The sequence below is a fragment of the Carassius carassius genome, chromosome 37, assembly GCF_963082965.1.
Source record: "Carassius carassius chromosome 37, fCarCar2.1, whole genome shotgun sequence".
In the NCBI taxonomy this organism is placed as follows: domain Eukaryota; kingdom Metazoa; phylum Chordata; class Actinopteri; order Cypriniformes; family Cyprinidae; genus Carassius; species Carassius carassius.
Genome location: NC_081791.1, coordinates 14,534,666 through 14,557,553, shown reverse-complemented (window position 1 = coordinate 14,557,553; position 22,888 = coordinate 14,534,666). Strand labels below are relative to the sequence as shown.

General features: G+C 36.1%; 1 protein-coding gene across 1 annotated transcript; it reads left to right on the top strand.

Annotated features, from left to right (window-relative positions):
- Positions 1-851: 851 nt before the first annotated feature.
- LOC132118117 (biglycan-like) lies at positions 852-21,309 on the top strand. The gene is made up of 8 exons (XM_059527672.1): positions 852-1,133; positions 13,124-13,401; positions 16,734-16,846; positions 18,237-18,450; positions 18,578-18,688; positions 18,912-19,005; positions 20,502-20,640; positions 20,717-21,309. The coding sequence occupies exons 2-8, from the start codon at positions 13,155-13,157 to the stop codon at positions 20,912-20,914; spliced, it is 1,116 nt and encodes a 371-aa protein (XP_059383655.1). The 5' UTR covers positions 852-1,133; positions 13,124-13,154; the 3' UTR covers positions 20,915-21,309.
- Positions 21,310-22,888: the final 1,579 nt, after the last annotated feature.

Genomic DNA, 22,888 nt, shown 5'->3' with positions numbered 1-22,888 from the left:
CTCACCCAAAAATTCTAATAAACTCTACACCGATGGAAAGCTTATATTTTCAGCTTTCAGATGAGGTTTAAATCTCCATTTTGAAAAATTGACACTTGAGGTTTTGTGGTCCAGGGTCACATTTTTTTTCTAGTATTTCTATTACTTATATTACAATTAGTGTAGTATTTAAGGTTAAAATAGAGAAAGGGTTTTAAATTCCAATGCAAAGAGGCAAATTAGAGTAATTTTGTGGTTTTTCATTTGTAATACCATGGTTAACCCACTATAGGTACCTGTATGGCTTTTTTACTAAATTGTATCTAGAATATTGAAGGTCATACCTGCATACTTATTTTTAAGTTTTTCATTTGAAGACATATTTAGACATGATTAAACAATAGATTTTTAAATGTTAAATTTAAAAAGTCAATACACCCTTTTTAAATTATACTTATATAAGTAGGCTATACATAATGAATGCAAGCAAATACTAAATTTAACCCTAAGTTTAAAGTGGTGCTTTAAAATAAATAACAAATAAAATAAAAAATAAATCTCACTCCAAGCTGAACTTTTCCCATTTGGAAGTTAAATAGAAATAGAAAATGTCCGAATTCGCCTATCTGAAAAGCACAAATAAAGCAAAATTAATATATAGTGATTATAGTAACTAGCAAATGGTATTTTTGCAGACAATGTACGGTTACGATGGTGACATTTTTGTCAGGGCATCAGTGCAGGAATTTAAAATCCACTTTTGGAGAAACCCCTTCATTTGCTTGATTGCAGTTGAACGCATGTTGAAAATCATTAAATCATGGAACTTCAACTCTGTCAGAAATCGTTTCTTTAATGTGTTGTAAATCACTGTATGAGAGCGGTCGGTTGGCTGAAGTTGTTGCACTGTTCAACCCACCCAAACCAACGCGCCTGTGTGCGCCCAATTCCTCCGCGTGAAAACCAGTCCAGCTCTCCGCCTCACTGACAGAAACAGCCTTGATGACCCGCGGGAGATAGTTAAGTCAGTTAAACCTAGAAGACGAAGTCACGTTTATATATGCTTTATGCTTCAAAGCCCAAATAACAAACACTAAAGGCAAATAGCCTACGTTCGCAGGAGCGTGGAAATATTACAGCCCAAATTAAGGTAAGTCTTTTTTTTTTTTTTTTTTTTGGTCATTTTGCTTGTGTTTTTTTTTTCTTTATTTTATCATTATTATTATTATTATTATTATTATTATTATTATAGCTGTCATTTTCATTTTGCTAGCTGCAGTTTGTGATATCCTATATAAAGTTTTTGAACTAAGCTACTTAGGCATTAGCGAGCATGAGCATTACATTCTCATGAAACCAAAACCTTGTGAAACCTCCTCAGTTTAGATTAATGCATGCGCAAACCTGTTGCTATCTGTTCATTCAGATACACAGATGGGATGAAGGAGTTCAGATATCGGTGCGCTAAATAATGTTTGGGTGGTTAGAGTTAAGTTTAATTCTACGAAAGAGTTTGTTTTAGTAAAGAATGACGTAAAGAAACAAGTAGTCTAAAGATATACTTAGAAGTATAAAGTGTTGCTTTATATTAATCTTCACCTGTCTGCATTGATTTTTTAAGTGGCAATTCCCATTACTTGCTTAAGGTTGGGTATCTTAAAGATTTTTCAATTCCTTCGATTCTGCTTATCGATTCCGATTCTTATCAATTCTGATTCTGCTTATTGATTCCAAATCGTATCAATTCCGATTCTGCTTATCGATTCCAATTCTTATCAATTACCAGGTTCAATTACTATGTGGTTAAAATTTTTTTTAAAAAGTTTTAGAAATTAAGATTTATTTATTTTAAAATGTTATTATGTGTCTCTTTTTGCAAAACATTTAATTGCTGCTGATTGCCATAAACAAAAATCAGCCTTCTACATAAAAACCGGACTCTATGTGTGCAAAAAGATCTGCATATTTCTAGATAGATTGAGAATTTTATTTATTTATTTATTTTTTGTAATGGAGGTTGTGGTTCTTTCACAATTCTGAAGAAAAGAAAATATTAGAATGGAATTAAATTTATGAATGAAATGATTCAATGACACACTCAAGATTTACTTTTTCGTTCCATTACTGGACAAATACATTTTTAACAACATGCACCCTTTTGCCACCTAAAAAAATAAAAATAAAAATAAAAATAATCAAGCACACACAGGAATTTATAGGTGGGATTAAAAAATTACATTTTACAAGTATCTGATGCCTGACTTTAACTATTCGATTCTGCAGTTTGAATTGATTTTCGATTCCCAGCAATATCTTGGTACTCCTTTTTTTCCCCTTTAAAGCAATGATTGCACCATTACCACCACAAAAAAAAAATAAATAAATTGGGTGCATGATGCTCATATAAAAAGTTTTCCATTTCTAACAGAATTATGATGTTTTAGGATTTATTTACCGTAAGTTTTAATTGATTGTTTAAATTATTTCTCACATGTTTCAAAGCTAAATTTTTGGGGCATGTCCTTTTCCATTTAAGTTACCCTTACTTTCTCTTACTCAGTCTATCCTTTATAAAATTGTGGAAATTGGCTATATATATATATATATATATATATATATATATATATATATATATATATATATAATATATATAAGTTGATTTATTTCACTAATTCCATTTAAAAAGTGAAACTTGTATATTATATTCATTCATTACACACAGACTAATATATTTCAAATGTTTATTTTTTTTAATTTTGTTGTTTATAACTGACAACTAAGGAAAATCCCAAATTCAGTATCTCAGAAAATTTGAATATTGTGAAGAGGTTCAATTTTAAAGACACCTGGTGCCACACTCCAATCAGCTAATTAACTTAAAACACCCTGCAAAGCCTTTAAATGATCTCTCAGTCTAGTTCTGTAGACTACACAATCATGGGGAAGACTGCTGACTTGACAGTTGTCCAAAAGACGATCATTGACAGGTCAGTCAGTGATGGTTTGGGGTGCCATGTCATCTGCTGGTGTTGGTCCACTGTGTTTTCTGAGGTCCAAGGTCAACACAGCCGTATACCAGGAAGTTTTAGAGCACTTCATGCTTCCTGCTGCTGACCAACTATATGGAGATTTCATTTTCCAACAGGACTTGGCACCTGCACACAGTGCCAAAACTACCAGTACCTGGTTTAAGGACCATGGTATCACTGTTCTTAATTGGCCAGCAATCTCGCCTGACCTCAATCCCATAGAAAACCTATGTGGTATTGGAAAGAGTAAGATGCGATATGCCAGACCCAACAATGCAAAAGAGCTGAAGGCCACTATCAGAGCACACTCAGGCTCTCATAACACCTGAGCAGTGCCACAGACTGATCGACTCCATGCCACGCTGCATTGCTGCGGTAATTCAGGCAAAAGGAGCCCCAATTAAGTGCTGTACATGCTCAAACTGTTCATTTTTATACTTTTTAGTTGGCCAAGGCTTCTAAAAATCCTTTTTTTGTATTGGTCTTAAGTTATATTCAAATTTTCTGAGATACAGAATTTGGGATTTTGCTTAGTTGTCAGTTATAATCATCAAAATTAAAGAAACATTTGTAATGAATGTATATAATATACAAGTTTCACTTTTTGAATGGAATTAGTGAAATACACTTTTTGATGATATTCAAATTATATGACCAGCATCTGTATGTATGTATATATATATATATATATATATACACTGTTTCACAATCAATATAACTCAGGAATAAAGCTGTGATCAGGCCTGCCTTCACTCTTTGTTGTACCAGCCGCCACATTCACACAGAGCAGTAAATAGACATTGCCAGGCAGAAGCTTTTTTTACGGACTGAAGTTAACAAGTTAACAGTCAAGTCAGCAGTTCATTCCTGCCAAGTGCAAAGAGCCCAGAACCACCCAATGGTTTGTCATGACAGAAAGTGTGAGAGAGAAAAGTAGCCTATTATGTGTGCATTCAACAGACAAAATGCCTCTGTTTAGATGCTTGACTTTATTTGTGAGAAATCTTCATATCATTTTGATTGGTGACGTCAGACTTTTATTGGCTGTTGAACATTAAAAGCAAAAGTGTCACTGGACTCCCAGTAAGACCACATTTAATGTGCCAAAGCTGTTGTTTTGAAAGAAATTTTTCTTTCTAACTAACAAACCACAGAGTCACTGAGGTCATGTGAGTTCACTGGCTCCCACGGTTAGTGCAGTAAATTGAACAACTTCCTCCTCCCAACTTTGGTATGTCAGTTAGAGAATTGCCATAATTTAACTTTCAACATTCAGCTTCTCATGATGAAGGCATTTTTGATTAAAAATGAGAAAAATATTTAGGAAGTTTTTACGGTATATTTTCTTTTGTTGTACAGTATATTTTCTTTTTGTCATATGTACCCCCACAGCTTCACAATCCAGAAATATGCTGCGTTCCTGGGAAGTTCGTACGCATGAGGTGGGAAGTCGTGCATACCACTGCATGTGCGTTCAAGTCACTTTTGTCGGAGCAAGATGGCGGTGTACTTTCTCTTAATTAATAACACAAAAATACAACAATGTTCTTAAACTCTTGTACTAGAAAATGAAGAACAAAGAAATGTGCATTAGGAATACTTCGTTTTTTAATGTTTTAAATTAATTTAATAAGGCACAGCCAACTTTATTATTACAAGTTGCATTGTTATATTATAATGCCCTCATATTATGCATCGTCGATTAGCTTACTGCGCTGTAAATAGAAAAGCCTGACAATATCACAGCTAAATACCTTAAAAATTCTGTATTCCGCCATGTTAATCACGGACACGCCCCCAACTCGTACAGATCAGGGCTTAAAGAAAATCCCGAGCTCCCCACTGGTAGAGATCGAGCCTTTTGTAGAGCATGTGAATTGGCCTCAGATGTGCATGTAATCAGTGAGATGTATTGTGGGAACTGTAGTCCAGGGTGATCTGTGACAGTCTGTGTGGTGCAAGAGTCAATGTAAAGTACAGGCAAATTCTGGTGGTGATCGAACAGAAGACTACAAACCAGGTTCGTTATACCTACTGTGTTCACAGAAAGATGCTGGATAGTACTGTGTGAATTTATTGAGACCAGGGGCAATTCAAGCTCAAACCGTTACGTTTTGCTACGGTTTCCGGTTCGAATGACATGTTTCTTGGAAAAAGTGTCATTGAACCGAATCATTTAAATGGTTGATTCATTCAGGAACTAAGCACTGGCTGCATCTGAAAACTGAAAAATGCTGCCTTCGGAGGACGCATTCCAAGGTAGGAAGGCATCAAGGCACGTCCGAATTCAGTGTTCGCTTCAGTTCCTGTCTCCTGAGATGCCTTCATCTGGCCGATTTTTGAAGGCGGCATAGATGTAATCATCGCTGCCTTTGATATCCCACAATCCTGTGCGTTTCATTCTGTGACCGTTAAGCCAAAAAATAAAGATGGTGTCTGAAGGTTGTAGTCCATTTGTATGTAAATGTATGTTTTTGATAAAGATTTTTCACTTTTTGTCATTTTCAGCGAGGAAATTATTATTACAGTAATGAAATGTCCACTAAGTTATCACCAAAGGTCTTTATATTTTGCTGTAGATCATTAAACCAAAATCAGTTTCATGAGGTGCCTTCGTTCAAAAACGCTGCCCAAAGTCACTGCCTGATATGGCAGAGAGGCAGCAAGTCAGCTGACTAAGTTTTCAGATGCAGCCATGGTCACGTTACTCAGAGATGCAAAAACCGGTAATATGGTGCAATATAAGTCTTTTAATTAACTTGTTTACTGAACTGTTGGAAAAAAATTTTATATGCAATTTTATTTGGAGGAAAAGACGCCATACTTTGTGTGATATTGATTTACTATATGAAATTATATAAATGTTCTGCCCCTAAATCTTCAATCTTGTGATCATTCTAAATGCATTTTAGCAGACTGAATCACACAGTGAAAGAATGCACTCTAAATGCGTGTGCACATTCGTTAAAACAAGTATATTATCGCAGACTATATATATCGCAAACTCTGCAACACTGTCTTTTTGGCTAATTTGTGCAAAACCTCTTGCTAAAATTTCAAAGCTTCATTTTAACCACCAATGCAACGATGCAATTATTTAGTTTACCTCTACATGCTTGCGAAAGGTTGATGTCTTGTTGAGATTTTATAAGCTGCTAGTTTGATCTCCCTTGGCAAGCACAATTTACACTGCATAATAGAGCTTAAATATGGCCAGGGTTCACTTCATTTCTTCAAGTTTAACTTTAGAATATGACAGGGTTTCTTTTTCAGCCGTGTCTGCACCATAACGCCTGTCTACATCTTTCTTGTGATTTTAGTGCCAGTTTGCCCTGCTGCCCATTATTTATTGTAGTAGTTTTGAGGGAGCCATTTTTCCTTTTTTTTTACTCCGTAATTTATGTGTTTTAATATGTAGCGAAGTACTATACTTCAAACAAAATATACTTAAGTAAAATTACAGATTTTAAAAATGACTTTAAAAAGTAGAAGTACACAAAAAAGCTACTCAGCTACAGTAATGCGAGTAATTGTAATTTGTTTCTTTCCACGTCTGCCCCTTACACACTCAAAGTTTACATGGCAACTATCACAGTAAATCATTCCCTCAAAGCTGGTCATTCGATTGGCAGAAACGATCTGATCGTTAGGTTCTTGAAGGGCACCCAGAGATTAAATCCTCCTCGTCTTCAGTCCATATCGATCTGGGACAATAATACTTAAGGCCCTATTGCAGGGTTTTTGAAATCTTGCCCTAGAGGGCCAGTGCACTGCAGAGTTTAGCTCCAACCCTGATCAAACACTCCTGAGCCTGTTAATCAACGTCTTTGGGATCATTAGAAAATCACAGGTAGGTGGGTTTGATCAGGGTTGGAGCTAAACTCTGCAGTGCACTGGCCCTCCAGGACAAGATTTGAATAACCCTGCCCTATTGGGTCCTCCCTTCGAGCCACTACATTCGGCCAAACGACACACTTTGTCACTGAAAACCGCTCTGCTACTGGCACTAGCATCTGTCAAGCAAGTGGGTGACTTACAAGCACTGTGAATAAGTGCTTCCTGCCTGGAGTTTGGGCCTAGTGTCTGTAAAGTCGTCCTCAAGCCTAGACATGGATATTTTCTGAAGTTGCTCTCCACTCCATTCAGAGCCCAGGAAATTACCTTTCTGGTGCTCCCCGTTGCAGATAAGGGGCTGCCAGTTACAAAGCAAAGACTATCCCGCTGGATAATTGATGCTATAGCCATGGCTTATGCCTCAGAAGGTTTGCAATTCCCCATAGGTGTGAGGGCCTACTCCACTAGAGGAATTGCATCCTTCCTGGGCTTAGTCCAGCAGAATCTCTATTGGTGAGATATGTGCAGCCGTCAGCTGGTCGTTGACGTCCACATTTGCCAGATTTTACAGCCTAGATTTAAACTGCTTATTTCTCCCTATGGTGGAAACACCTATGTCCAAACGCCTCAGCTATACTCGGGACTCAGTTTGCTCATTTTCTCTAGGGGCCCTTAACATAAGAGTTCCAGAACTGGGCTCGCAGAGTCTGTTTCTGCTCATAGCATGGCGTGATTGTATTCGTTCCCCATACACAATGTAAAGTAAACGTTTCAAAGGAAATGCTCCAGCTACTGACATAACCTCTGTTTCCTGAGATAAGGGAACCAGCGTTGTGTTACTTGCCGTGCTATAAACTGCACACGAATCGATGACTGTCGCTTCAAGTCAAATGATTTTGATGAAATGGCATTGTGGAATGGCCATCTTATATACACGTTGACTCCACCCTTTCTGGTGGGGCAATAAAGCACCATTGTTTTGTGCAGCTACACAAACGTGAACAAATCAGGCTTCAGTAACAGAGTAAACAGGAGTTTACCCCATACACAAAGCTTGTTCCCTTATCTTGGGGAACTGGGGTTACATCAGTAACCGGAGCGTTTTTGTGCTTATAGATGATGGGACAGTGAGGATTGACAGGAAAGTGTTGGGTGAAAAGGCAATAATGGGATCGGCAAAAGACCCTGTGTCAAGATTTAAACCCAGGTAAGCTGGAGGCGCAGTTTCGCTATATGTCAGTGAGCTAAGCACTAGGGTATAGGAACTGGATAAAAGTCCCACTTTTTATTCAAATATTATTTTTCTTTATCAGAATTGTTAACTATATTTTATATTGTAGATTATAATGTGATCTAACAACATTGATTTGACATTTACAGAAACAGCTGATTTTACATTTTATTGGGCATTTTTAAATAAAGGTCATTTTTTGATTACTGTCCATAACATAAAATAAACTGACATTCCGAAAAACATTAAGAAATTAAATGAGATAACTGATTGTAATGGATTATGACAATAGACCTTAATTAGGTAAGACACCATATTGAATTTAGTGAGGATGAAAACAAGCCTGTGAGAGATAGACTAGCCATTACAATGGCATGCACTTTATAAAGGTCCTAGATCACAAAATATAACAGCTTTATAGTTTTGTCCACTGAAAGTTTTTTTTTTTTTTGAGAAAGACATTTTTGTTAGCTGAACAGTCAGTATGTTGTTAAACAACATTACAAGCCACTGAACACACTGTACTTCTATCCCTTACAGACTGATTTTTATTCCTGTCAAAAACTGAATATGGCAATACTCTAACTAAAGTCTTTTGAATTTTAGTATCCCTGATAGTTTTCACAAAACCACAGATAAACATTTATACTGATAACTGCCTAGGTCTCTGTTCAAATATCTGTATGGTGTTTTTTTTTCTTCATATTTCTGCACTCTGATATTTTATCTCTTGTCTTATTTATAGATTTTGGTTCACTGTATAATTCAATCACAGGCATGCCATAGCCTTGGCGTTTAGCTTTTCAGGCTTAACTCTATAAATGAGTATTAAAGACATAAAAATCAGACATAAACACACAGCTCACAGTGTGCAGGGAAATTCCCTTTTTGGCTAATGTGTTAAAGGTTGTGTTTTATTATTATTATTATTATTATTACAGTAATCATGGGAAACATGCTGCAGTGCTCAGAGAGAACTCTGTGTGGGCACTGCTAAGTCTGACATTTTGGGAGAGGCGTCTGCTGTGTGCCTTATTAAAATCTGACATTTAGTTACTGTCTATTACTGTAATTACTGTCTATTTTTCAGAAACACCAGACTAGGTGGGGATTTAGAAATTAATTGTTTTAATCAAGAGAAAAGACATGTATTGATGCTCAAGATCTAAATATTAAAGAACATTGTTTCATAAGTGTATCAGACAAAATGTAACCTCAACAGAAATCAAGCATTATTTTTCCAGTGTTTAAAGATATATAATCAAACTATCAGTTATTAAAAATGATTTATTACTCATCACAAAGTTTCTGCATTTCTCACAACAAAATCAAATAAACCGTGATTGTAATGGCACTGCACAGTAGCCATGAGCTAGTTAAAGGGTTAGTACACCCAAAAATCAAAATGATGTCATTAATAACTCACCCTCATGTTGTTCCAAACCCTTAAGTCCTCGGTTCATCTTCGGAACAAAGTTTAAGATATTTTAGATTTAGTCCGAGAGCTTTCTGTCCCTCCATTGAAGCTGTGTGTACAGTATACTGTCCATGTCCAGAAAGGTAAGAAAAACATCTTCAAAGTAGTCCATGTGACATCAGAGGGTCAGTTAGAATATTTTGAAGCATTGAAAATACATTTTTGTCCAAAAATAACAAAAACTACAACTTTATTCAGCATTGTCTTCTCTTCCGGGTCTGTTGTGAGAGAGAGTTCAAAACCAAGCAGTTTGTGATATCCAGATATTAGTCTCTACTAAGGGCAATCCCTTTTGCATTATTGAAACACTATTTTCCTATTTAATACTGTAAAGCTGCTTTGACTCCAGAGCATGGTTTCTCCCAAGATTTTTTCCTCCATTCTGTCACCAATGTGAGTTGGGATCACAAGTACTGTATATTTACTAACAGGTCTGAATCAGATCTTTAGTAAGTCTCACTAATTTATAAGTCACACTTATGGCTCTGGTTCATTTTGAATCAGAATTTGAATCAAAATGACTCTTCAGTGATGAAGTCAATTTAATCAGTAACAACTCTGAACTAATCAACTGACTGAGTGGATAAGGGATTCACTCTCCACTGAGTCTGAGGTTGTTTTGTGAATCCTTACTCATTATAAACAAGCAGTTCTTAAAGGGGACATCAAATGAAATGTTCACTTTTTAATGGAAACCCTAAAGAATCATAACAGCTTATGGAAAATATTCTTAGAATGCATTTTTGACACACTGGCATGCATTTTAACAAAATGAAATAGAAAAAGTTTTCTCAACTAGATTGTAATAATGCTAAGACACTTTCTGTCACATTTGTGACAGTATTGTTCCCAGTATTGTGGCCTGCATAGCTGTATTTAGCACAGCAGCACAAGTGTATTCTGTTGATGTGCAAACTTAACTTTTGACATCCCACTCAAGACACCTTGTTTTGTTGAGCAGCTTCTAATTAAAGGGTTTCTGCTTGGAACAGTATTTTATCTCATAAAAATGACACATATACTTACCCATATTATGATGCTTGTGTTCATAAATAACGCATATAGTTTTCAAACTCTTCCATGAAGCAATGGATGCAAGGACTTGTGTGTATTTGTGCATCGGCCCTCTCCTCGCATTCCTCTGGCCAGTCCAAACCAAACTTTTTTTGAGGAGCACGGTATAATTTAGCCGCTATTTTTATAATGGGTACATTTTCTTCCCTGTTTGCTTTTATTCCAGGTCAGCAGCATAAAAAAAGGCTGTCGCTTTCCTATGTGTTTGACTTTAAAGTGAAAGATGGGCAGACAATATGAGAGGAACACACATAGATGTTGGCATGTCAGGATGAAGAATGGGATTCCATTGGATACTTTAGGCTTTAATGCCTACTTTGAATGAATTTATATTTAGCAAATGTTTGGATCAGCGACATATGGTCAGCTCTGGGAACTGTCAGGCACCATGACAAATTTTTAATGTAAATCTCTGTTTGTAGTCATTTCAAAGATCTTTCTGTTGGATCTTTCTGTTCAAGAGTGAACGTTCACAGAAGATGATTGAGGAGTAGCCAAGGGGAACGGCAAAAGCATCCATGCTCATTACTCAGTTAATGACACAGACGCTGTGTGAAATGAGAGACATAAAGGACTCAACGGACACATTTACATGAACAACGTTTGTGTGGGATCCCTCTAAGCTTAACGGGAGGCTTTACTGTGAGTTTGCTATGCATAAATAGGAACTGAGGCTAGTTTTTTGACCTATAGGTGTCCCTCAATTTATTGTTCATATCTGAATGACAAATGTTATAGCAGATGTTATCTAACTTAGAAATAAACAAAAAAATAAGTTCAGAAGAGGTCTTCTTGGATGCAAATATATTATATTATATTATATTATATTATATTATATTATATTATATTATATTATATTATATTATATTATATTATATTATATTATATTATATTATATTATATTATATTATATTATATTATATTATATTATATTATATTATATTATATTATATTATATTCTTTTATATTATATTATATTATATTATATTATATTATATTATATTATATTATATTATATTATGCCTGCTATAGTGTTGTTAAAGCAGACATTATCTAACTTTGTAAGGTCTTCTTGGATTCATAGGATAGAAAATATAATTTATCTAATATATCCATATATTATATTGTAATTTGTTTTAGTTGTAACTCGAGGAGAAACACAAAAAACATAATTTATCTCCGTTTGGTTGAGTATTTTGAATGCTTTTCATACCTTTTCAATCTTCACTTCCTGACTTATAATGTTGTTGAGGGAACAGATTTGAATGTGGCTGTAAATTGTGTTTCTCTCTTGGGAAACATGACATTCTCTGACATCTGGCTCCTCTCACTCATCCACATGTGTTTCTTCCCAGCATGTATAGGGAATACTATGGATTAAAGTGTTGTGACTCACTTGTGAAGACAATCGTCTATGATGGCAGTGAGATTTAATGAAATGCTTTCCCCAACTGGTTTATTTAAAGGATAATTATAATGTTATGTTGCTTGAGGTATCACATTAGTTCAGTTGACTTTAGGGTGTTGATTTGGGTTTAGAGCAGAAGTTGGCTTTAACTTTAGGCTTTGGTTAGATCAGATTCAACACAAAGGCCAAGGTTAAGTCAGAAACTGACAGGTGGGGGGTATGTGGCTGAACAGGGTTTGCGGTTTAGGTTAGAGGCCCATGTTTAGGGTATCAGCATGGTCCTCTGGTGGGTTCTGTGGACCCCAGATCCTTAACCACATCTTAGCCCCAAACTGACTGGTGATGTCACAGGACTCAGCTGGAAGACATTGAGAAATGACATCATGAGTGGCTCCCCACCCTTTAGTCACACACAAACAGGGACTGTCAGAAATATCCCCTCCTACCTCCTTCCTGTCTAATGAATGGCTTGTTTTAAGATATGTTTTAAGAAGGCCAGTTTGACTTTTTCCACCACCACACACCGTCTGACCAGACCTGTCCTACAGACACAGACTCACCGCTGGTCTCTTAAGTTTCCCCTCCGCTTAATATTTTTTTAAATGTCAGAAGATGATACCAAAAGATGTTTTTAACATTAAACAAACTACTTTATGCACGTTTGAATAACAGTAATTTTGAGTAACGTTTTCATGTCCATGTTAAAGCGTTTAGTGTTTTTCAGGGAGGGCATGTCCAGTGCTGAATGATGTATTCATATTCAGATGGCAATGTTACAATATAATCCAAACCCCCAAATAACAACCTAGTTCCATCCTGTTCCGTTGATGAACTTTGTGAAATCTGTTATAATTATTATAAGCACAACTGAGGAAATGGGCTCTGGGCTAAGCTTGAAGAGAGGACATAGAGTCTTATTAACATTGTCCTTTCCCTAATTAACACGTTCAGCTCCAAACTAAAGGCTGTTTGTGTGTGTGAAAGGTTATAACAATCACACTCAGAACAGGATATACACAGTCACATATAAAAACAGTTATGTTAAATGAAATGTACAATTATTAATCTCTTTTTGTCTCTTCCTCTCTCAGGTCTGTGTGTGTGAGTCTCTGTTTACCAGACATGTTCTCCTGCCGCTCTTTCCTGCTTCTGCTGCTCAATGTCTGCAGCCTGACTGCTCCCTCATTGGCTCTACCCTTTGAGCAGAGAGGATTCTGGGACTTTGCTATGGATGGAGAAGTGGGGGATCTGATGACGGTAATGATGAGAGATGAAGAGGGTTCAGCTGTGGAGGAGCTGCCGCCAGATGTGTCTTCATGCCCCTTTGGTTGCCATTGTCAGCTCAATGTGGTGCAGTGCTCAGACCTAAGTGAGTATCTATCTATCTATCTATCTATCTATCTATCTATCTATCTATCTATCTATCTATCTATCTATCTATCTATCTATCTATCTATCTATCTATCTATCTATCTATCTATCTATCGTTCTATCGTTCTATCGTTCTATCTATCGTTCTATCGTTCTATCGTTCTATCTATCTATCTATCGTTCTATCGTTCTATCTATCTATCTATCTATCTGTGTTACAAAAATGACACAGGGAAATGACGTTGTTGGAATCACTTTGAGAATGATTTTTCCATTTGATGAACAGCCAATCAGAATCCTTGGACATTTAAAGTGGCAGATGACAAACTAGCAACACAAGCTTATAATAAAATGAAGTATTGTCTGTTGGTGTGGGCTCTAAAATAGTCAGTGTTACCGGTATCTTCTTACATATACAGCATGTAAGTATGTTCAGTAAAAAACTCTTACTTTAGCTGTAAGAGTGGTTCTGTGTTGTTTTTATGACACACACAGGATGTTTCACAGGAAGACAGTTTCTGAGAGATAGACAGGGAAAGTAAAAAGGAATGTGCGATGGAGAAAGAGAAGTGCTGAAGATTCTGAAGTATTTGATGAATGCTTTTTTATTTCAGAAGTCCGGAAATAGTCCTGGGTTATGTCTTGTCAGCAGTAGCTACATCCACAAAAGTGGTAATTTAGGCCTTCATTTTTTTTTTACAGGGGCCAATTCATTTCATTGTGATTGCTTTTAGAAGGTCTTGTTTTCTTTCCACAGATAGGAAATAACAGACCTACAGTCAAAGAGGAAACTGTTAACTGAACTGATTGGTTAAACCATGTATTCTCACCTTGTAGGAACTTTTTTGTCATTCAGATTAATGTTGTACTTTTCAGCGATCACTCAGTTTCCAAATCTAAATACAAGAATTGTGGATGGACAAACATATGTACAAGAATTATATCAACACAAAACAAACAAACTAACCACCATGTATGTGTGCACCCATGAAGCAGTGGTGGAGCTTGACTTTTTAGTGTCTGGGAAAGTTAGAAGGCCTGGGTTAGATGCAGTCTCCAGAAATTGGATAAAACCTTATATTTCTGACTAAATTTACCCAGTTTGTGTATTTTTTTTTCTGCATGGCACCAATAGCACCCATTGAAGCTCCTCTGTAACTGTAGTCATACTTATGGACACACACTTTCTTTCATTCTCCCGCCAAGTTTGCTCAAGTTATGATCCTCATAGAACATTTACAGCCATTAAACTGACAGAAGCAACAAGAACTTCAGAATTTGGAGTTATTTTAATTATATGTATTCCTTTTTAGTTTGTGCGTGTCTGACTATGTTTGCATGTGTGCATGGATGCTTTATGCCATATGTTTTCCAAGTGTTTTTGTTTTCGTAAAATGTCATTGCATCTTTGTTTATGCTTGTGGATTTGATATAAAAATCGAAAAATACAGCCTTTGCTTTAGGCGGTTCTTTCTATGCTTCCTCCTATAAAGGTTTGCTTATGATACACTGATCCGTCCACTGCACTCTTTTATTTTCTTTCATATATGGAAGTTATTCTGCCATGTAGGCTGTAATTGAATTGATGGTGATGCTTATTTACAACAGATGTTCATAATTGTGTATATATTTAGGTGGTCATATGCCTTCATCATAAAATATGTTCCTACTAGGATGTGTAGATGTGATGTGCTGTGCTCTGGGGTTTGGCATTGGGTTTGTCAGTGGCTGAACGGTTAAAGTTACTGAGCACTTGTTGGTTTGAGTGGCAGGTGGGCAGATGGCTTGGAAGAACTATTGTGAAAGGAAAACAGGAAAGATCTTTGACTTGAACTTTTCTGATCATTTCTTTTGTTTTGATAAAAACAATGATTAAAATGCATACAATTCTTAGAAAATTAAGTTTTAAATTAATATTTAATGCTCATACGTGATTGTCTGCTACTATCATGTAATATTTTATCCCCCTTAGACCTAAAACCCAAAACAGTTCTGTTAATTAATTAAATTGTTAATGGTGCTCTATTTAGTGTTTGCTAATAAATTCTAGTATTACTAATTTCATTTGCATAAAATTACGACGCAAACTCTGCATAATTAGTTTGATTAAAAATACAGGAAAAACTGTGTAATTACGTGAAATATGATTACAATTTAAAGTAACTATTTTCTATCTGAATATTTTAAAATGTACTTCATTCATGTGATGCAAAGCAGAATTTTCCAGCAGCAATTCATTCTTAAGTGCCACATGATCCCTCAGAAATAATTCTGATTTGTTGATTTGAAAATTCTTATTATTTTCATTGTTGAAAACAGTTGTGATGCTTCATATTTTGTGGAAATTATGAACCATTTTTTCCTAATTTTTTTAAGAAATAGAAAGTTCAACATAACATCTTTTGTAGAAATCTTTTGTGACATTAAACGTGTCTTAACGTGTCAGTCACTTTTGATTAATTTAATGCATCCTTGCTGATTAAAAGTATTAATTTCTTTAAAAAAAGTGATAATGGCAGTTCCCTAGATCTGAATAAGGAGCATATTAAACACTAAGAGACACAGAAGCTCAAAAGTCTTTTCTGTGTAAATGCTGAATTGATTAAAGTATACAGAAGTTGTTTTTTCACTAATGAAAAACAAGTCAAAATGGTTTTCTGTGGTAATTGACTGCAGGCCACAGATGCTTTCTGTAGAGATTACGTTTTTATTATTTAATCCCAAATATATCAGTATATTCCTTTGATATGCTTAATATCTCAAAGATTTCACTTTTTGCTCCTGCCTGGCTTGGCAGTTGTGGTTCTCAAGAACATTATAAATGGCTGGAAGGCAACAGAGGTTGAACCCAGCCTAGTATAAATTATTGGGCTCTGCTGGAAATCATCATGAATCATTGGCCTGATTTAGAATCTTGGACAGTTTACTGTTAAAACAGACACAATGCTGGATTTGTGCTTTAATGTGGTTCTGCCGGAGTTTACATATAGTTTTGTGATGTGGTCCATGTGTGGCAAAAGAACCCAAATGATTTTTAAAGTGCACATTTAAGGTGCTGGCAGAACATCCTCAGGTCACCCGCCTCTAATATAAAGATAAACTAATGCAAATATAAACCTGACACGAGACATGCTGTAATTGTTAAGCTTTTCAATTGTATTCACTATTTAATTCTGTTATTTTGATGTCGAATAAAAAGCCCTGTCATGGGGAAATCCAGACCAGATGGCGAGCTAATGGTCTCTCTGTACAGTCATTTGTATACAGATCTGTTTGCTCTATATCCTACAAGCTTTAAATTAGCTGTAAACATCTTGTCTTCATATTTAGGTTTGACTGTAGTGCCAAAGGAAATTCCCAGAGACACCAAACTCCTGGACTTGCAGAACAACCGCATTACAGAACTTAAGGAGAATGACTTCAAAGGACTTACAAACCTCTATGTAAGATACTGATGGTGATCAAAGAAATGAGAACTAGAGAGGGTGAAGGGTGAAATTCTACTCCTCATTAAAGGGATAGGTCATCCAAAAATGAAAATTATGTCATTAATTACTCACCTTCATGTCGTTCCAATCACATAAGACCTTTGTTCTTCTTCAGAAAACAAATGAAGATATTTTTGATGAAGTCCGAGAGCTTTTTGACCCTGCATAGACGCTAGTAATGCAACTTCACGGCCCAGAAAGGTAGTAAGGGCATCTTTAAAATAGTCCGTGTCACATCAGTGGTTCATCCCTAATTTTATTTTATTTATGATGCAACCATGCATTGTGGTACTCACATTGCATGGTTGCATCATAAATAACAAATTATTGAATAAAGACGTTACTTTTGTTTTCTTCACGCACAAAACGTATTCTCGTAGCTACAGAAAATTACGGTTGAACCACTGATGTCACATGGACTGTTTTAACAAAGTTCTTACTACCTTTCTGGATCTTAAACATAGTAGTTCCCTTGGTAAAGGGGTCAGAAAGCTCTCGGATTTTATCAAAAATATCTTAATTTGCATTCCAAAAATGAACAAAAGTCTTACAGGTTTGGAACGACATGACGGTAAGTAATAAATGACAGATTTTCATTTTTGGGTGAACAAAGTGAGAAAAATAAATATAGATGAGGCTGAATGTAAAATAAAGTGCAAATTGTTGCAGAAGCGTTTTGGCTTATTGGTGTTCCTCAAAACACTAACATATTATTGAAAATTTATGTGTGCCAGTCTCACGGCTGAATTTTTTGCTTTTTATTCACCGTTGGCTGATGCATCCCATCAAGCTCCATATTAGCTAAATATGTCGCTAATTACTTTAATGCTGTAGATTTAGATGTACATTTAGATTGAATATTTACATTTTAACATTATTATTTAAGATTTTTATTTTATATATTTTACATTAGAAACAATGAGACAAGCATGTTTTGGCTAGCTCTTGAAAAATTGGTCTGTCGTTGCAGCACGCTTTACTTTACGTTTGGCACTCTGTGCAAAACAGCCTGACAGGATGTTCAAACAGTTCAAGTCTCTGAAGGAGAATGTTCCTGTAGTTCGGGAAACACACGCTGGTGCCAAACTGAATGTTTTAGTTCCCTTCTTAGAACTCATATTATCCCCTATATTTATCCCTAATATTTACTCAGCCGCTCTCACCAATCACAATATTTGACATGGCCTGTAAAAGAAGAAGAAGAAGAAAAGACATTAAGTTATACCATCATTTATAAGTCATTTAATTTTGTGTACATATTTAATGCTCATGGTCAAGCTATTATTAATCATGTCTTCATGACTTTCTGTGAACCAAATGCTAACGTCTTCCTGTCTCCCGCCAGGCTCTGTCACTGGTCAACAACAAGATCTCCAAAGTCCACCCGCGAACCTTCGCACCCCTCTTACACTTAAAAAAGCTGTATTTTTCCCATAACCTCCTGACAGTGGTACCCAAGAACCTTCCCCCATCCCTGGTGGAGCTGCGCATTCATGACAACCGTATTAAGAAGGTTGCAGAAGGAACGTTCTCTGGTCTGGGCAGCATGAACTGCATTGGTTTGTATGCGCGCTCGCCATTATGTGGTATAGAAGTTACAGTCTGACCAAACCATTTCCTTTTTTAGATGGAGCCTACTGGTTTTTGTGATGGGATATTCTGTTTGATGTTGAATGCTTCTTATAGAGATGGGTGGAAACCCTATTCAGAACAGCGGCTTTGAGCCTGGCGCTTTTAAAGGCCTGAAACTCAACTACCTGCGCATCTCCGAGTCCAAACTCACCGGAATACCAAAAGGTGATCCTTTAGAATAATCATAAAAGTTATTAAAGAGTGAACATTGTTCTTCATTTTCAGAAAGAACATTTAGATAATTACTCTGTGCAGTTTCTCACTTGAATGAGCTTTAGGAATATCTTTGGTCATAAATCAGAATTTGCATGAGTTTTGATGTAATGTTAAGAGCCGAGACGTGGTGCCACTTCCAGTTATATAATGATGAATGTTCCTCTCCTTCCAGACTTCCCTGACAGTCTTCACGAGCTCCACTTGGACAATAACCAGATCCAGGCCATTGAACTAGAGGACCTGAGCCGCTATAAACACCTGTACAGGTGAAGCCACTCATGACTCTCCTTCACTCCAACACACAACATGCCTTTTCCCAGCCTGTGGGCTCTCTATAAAGCAGCAGCGCCACCTGGTGTATGACAATTTAATGATGTGTGGGTGTGGGGAGGGGGTTGGAGGCAAAATGTTTATTATTAGTTTAGTTTAGAAGAGACAATTTTTTTAAAATACAAAATACACAGTTAAACTTGTTAGCAATCATACGTTTGTGTATATTTTTTACTGAAAACAGCTGCAGTTATTTCACTCAAAGTCAAGGATTGCACAAAAATCACAATTGGCAGTTTAATCTGTGTAATCTCAAAAGTGTTGTTAACTAAAACTTTTGTGCTGAAAAAAGCTTGCAATGAAACAATATTTTTAAGTAAATTAAGAAAATGGATGTTTGCAAAAAACTAAACTGAAATTGAAGGGTACATTATAACACACTAAAAACAAAAAACACTGCAGAGAAAGTGTTTTGTTGTTCTTTTGCAATTTTAGTCAATTCTAGATGGTCTGACTGGAATTATGAATGAATTCTGACATACTTGGGCAGACTCGTACTTGAATTTGACACATACAGTTCTCTGACATTTTAGACTGAGCCAAATCCAAATCATGTGTAATATGAAAGATACAAAAAAATAAGTAAAAAAATAATAATTATGAAATCAATACATTATTAACAAGACATAAACATATCCCACAAAAACTCAGTTGGTTAATGTCTTGGACTCTGATCAAATACTAGTAACTAGGCAGAGTGGGATTGTCTGATGTAACACAATGTAACACATGTGATCCAACCTACCACTGTTTGATGATGATTGGTCTGAAATCACAATAATACCTAGTGTTCAGAAATCAAGTTAATCCATGGAATAATGCAAAAACAACACAAAATAATTAATTCTCACATGGTCAATCCAAATGGCCTCAAACTAAATTTGTAACTATATTTAAAAGATTATATGCCATGAATTTGTTAACTTTGGCAAATCCAGTGACTAGATGCTCTCCTGTGTGGCCCATCTGATGGAGCTGAATCATAGATGCCCTAGAGATGTCTGAGTGATGGCAGTTACAAATACTTCTAAATGTACCCGCAGTGGCACTTTTCATTGTACTGCAGCTGTTTTGGTATAACCTTGACAAATGACTTTAATAATTTTGCTGTTATTACATTAAGGAATTTAACATTAAGGAATTTAAATAAAACCAAAAAAATCCTTTTCATTATGCATCATTAAAGTAAACTTCAACTAAACTGATATTAAAAACCAAAATAAAAGTTAACTCATGCAAATCTCTTTTTGCAGAAAAAAGCCTGTATGTGCTGGATTTTTATCGTGCAGCTTGTCCTGCGGGGCTGCAGTTGACCCAGTGCCTGTTCACAGTGTTTCCAGTCCATTGTGTTTCCACCTCACTAGATGCCTGTCACAATGTATGCGGCCCATCTATTGTCTGTTGCTTATTCATTGTTGTGCTTGTTTGCCAGATTGGGTCTGGGTTTCAACCACATCCGGATGATTGAGAACGGCAGCCTATCATACGTCCCTAATCTCAGGGAGCTGCATTTGGAAAACAACCGGCTGACCCGCGTCCCCATGGGTCTGCCAGACATGAAGTACCTGCAGGTGCGAGATATCAAACATGGCCAAAAATCGTCCCATTCACACATGCATGATCATTGATTTTTGCTTTGTTTTTCAGGTGGTCTACCTTCATTCCAACAACATAAGTCGAGTGGATGTTAATGACTTCTGTCCTCAGCGTTACGGCATGAAGAAGAGCTTCTACAATGGCATTAGCCTCTATGGCAACCTGGTTAACTACTGGGAGGTACAGCCTGCCACTTTTCGCTGCGTTGGAGACCGACTGGCCATTCAGTTTGGAAACTATAAGAAGTAGAGAATGGACGAAAAGAGAGAATTGGGAACAAATAACAATGCTGGAATTGAAACAGAACAAAAAACTGGGCCAAAATGGTGTCAACAAACAGTGTTTGCAAATGATTTTTATTATGTATCTTTAGATGTATTTGTTTATGAAGTCTAAAGGTTCACAACAAGTATGTAAACTATAACGATAAAGATATCATTTTAAAAATGAAATGAAGTTGAAAGAATAAAATTAAAAGTATAGCACAGTCCACACCACGACTATATCGATATCTTTTGTTGGAATCACTATCAGCCAAATTTAATTAGGCAGATGAATGATAAAAACATTGACAGCCAATCAGAATCCACATTTTAAAGAACTCAAGCATTTAAAGGGGCAGAGACCAAACTGCAGCATCCATATCATAAACAGAATGTTATCATTTGTTGGTGTGAATGCCAATAAAGTTATCGTTATCTTTATAGTTATCAATCTTGAGGCAAACAGGCCTGAAAGTAAAGGAAGGGGCAATAAAAATAAGAAACTTCAAAAAGAAATTGGATCTCTTACAACTGGCCCAAAACTATTGTTTATTCTTAACATTATCAGTTCACTTTTTAAGGGCTATTTGTTTGCTTGACACTTTTATAATATTATTGATATGTACTGTTATATTGTTATTATTTTATATTAGTTTATGTTGTTTTTTTTAACAGTGAAGTCTGGTTGAAATGGGAAGGTTAAATCTAGATGTTAAATCCATGGTGCTTATAATAAGTATATTGTTGGTAAAAAATGTAGCTTGCTTTTTTCTCATTTTCTGCCTCGCTTCCTTGCTTTAGGGGTCTTATTGTTGTGGGAGTACTTTGGAGTAATGGAGGAATTTTACACAGACACAATATAATTATGTTGTCGAGTTTCAATAAAATATCTTTTAGCTTGACTTCAGGAGCAGAAGTGGTGTACCATCGTGGTTTGAAAGCTGTGACTAATAAAACTTGAGTTAACAGATTTTGAGTTCGGTGAAATGAAACATTTGTAGTGCTCTTCTTGTTAAACAATAATGTCTCGTCTTTTCTCAATAAAGCCAAATATTGATTGATTACATTATCAAGCACAATGTCAAAGGGTCACTCTACTTGTTGCAAACCGTGTCAGAGAAATTCCAGATTTTATACATAAAAATAAAACAACATTTTTACAACATTGTGGATGTACTTATGTATCGGAGTAATTCTTGTATGATTTAAGTTTCTGTATATACATTATATGGACAAAAGTATTGAGACACATCTCTTAATTACTGAATTCAGGTGTTTCAGTTGCAGCATTGTATAAAATGAGACACCTAGCCATGCAGCTTTCATTAAAATTTGCATAAAGTCAGTTCATTAATACAAAAAATATGGTTCATGAAATTTCATCCCAGCTAGATATTCCATAGCCAACTGTAGGTGGTATAATTGGAAAGTGGAAGCATTAGGAATAGCAGAAGACCAAATAAAGTCACAGTTCCAAACATCCACTAGCATTAATATAACCACATAATTGTGTGGCGGGAGCTTCATGGAATGTTTTTTTATGGCTGAGTAGCTGCATGCAAGCCTCACATCAACAAGTATAATGGTAAGCATTGGATGAAGTGTTGAAAGAAAATGGCACATGCCACTGAACTCTGGAGCAGTGAAGACTTGTTCTGTGAGACTCACGTATCTCTTTTTGGCAGTTTGCTGGGAAAGCCTGGCTTTGGCAGATGCCAGACCGTTACCTGCCTGACTGCACTGTGTCAAATTTAAAGTTTGGTGAAGGAGGGATAATGGTATGGGGTTGGGCTAGGCCCATTATTTCTAGTGAAGTAGTTTTCTTAATGCTTCAGCATGCCAAAACATTTTGGACAATGCTATGCATCCAACTTTGTGGGAACAGTTTTGGAAAAGCCCTTTTCTATTCCAGCATGACTCTGGCCCAATGCACAAAGCAAGGTCTGTACTTTGTTGGATG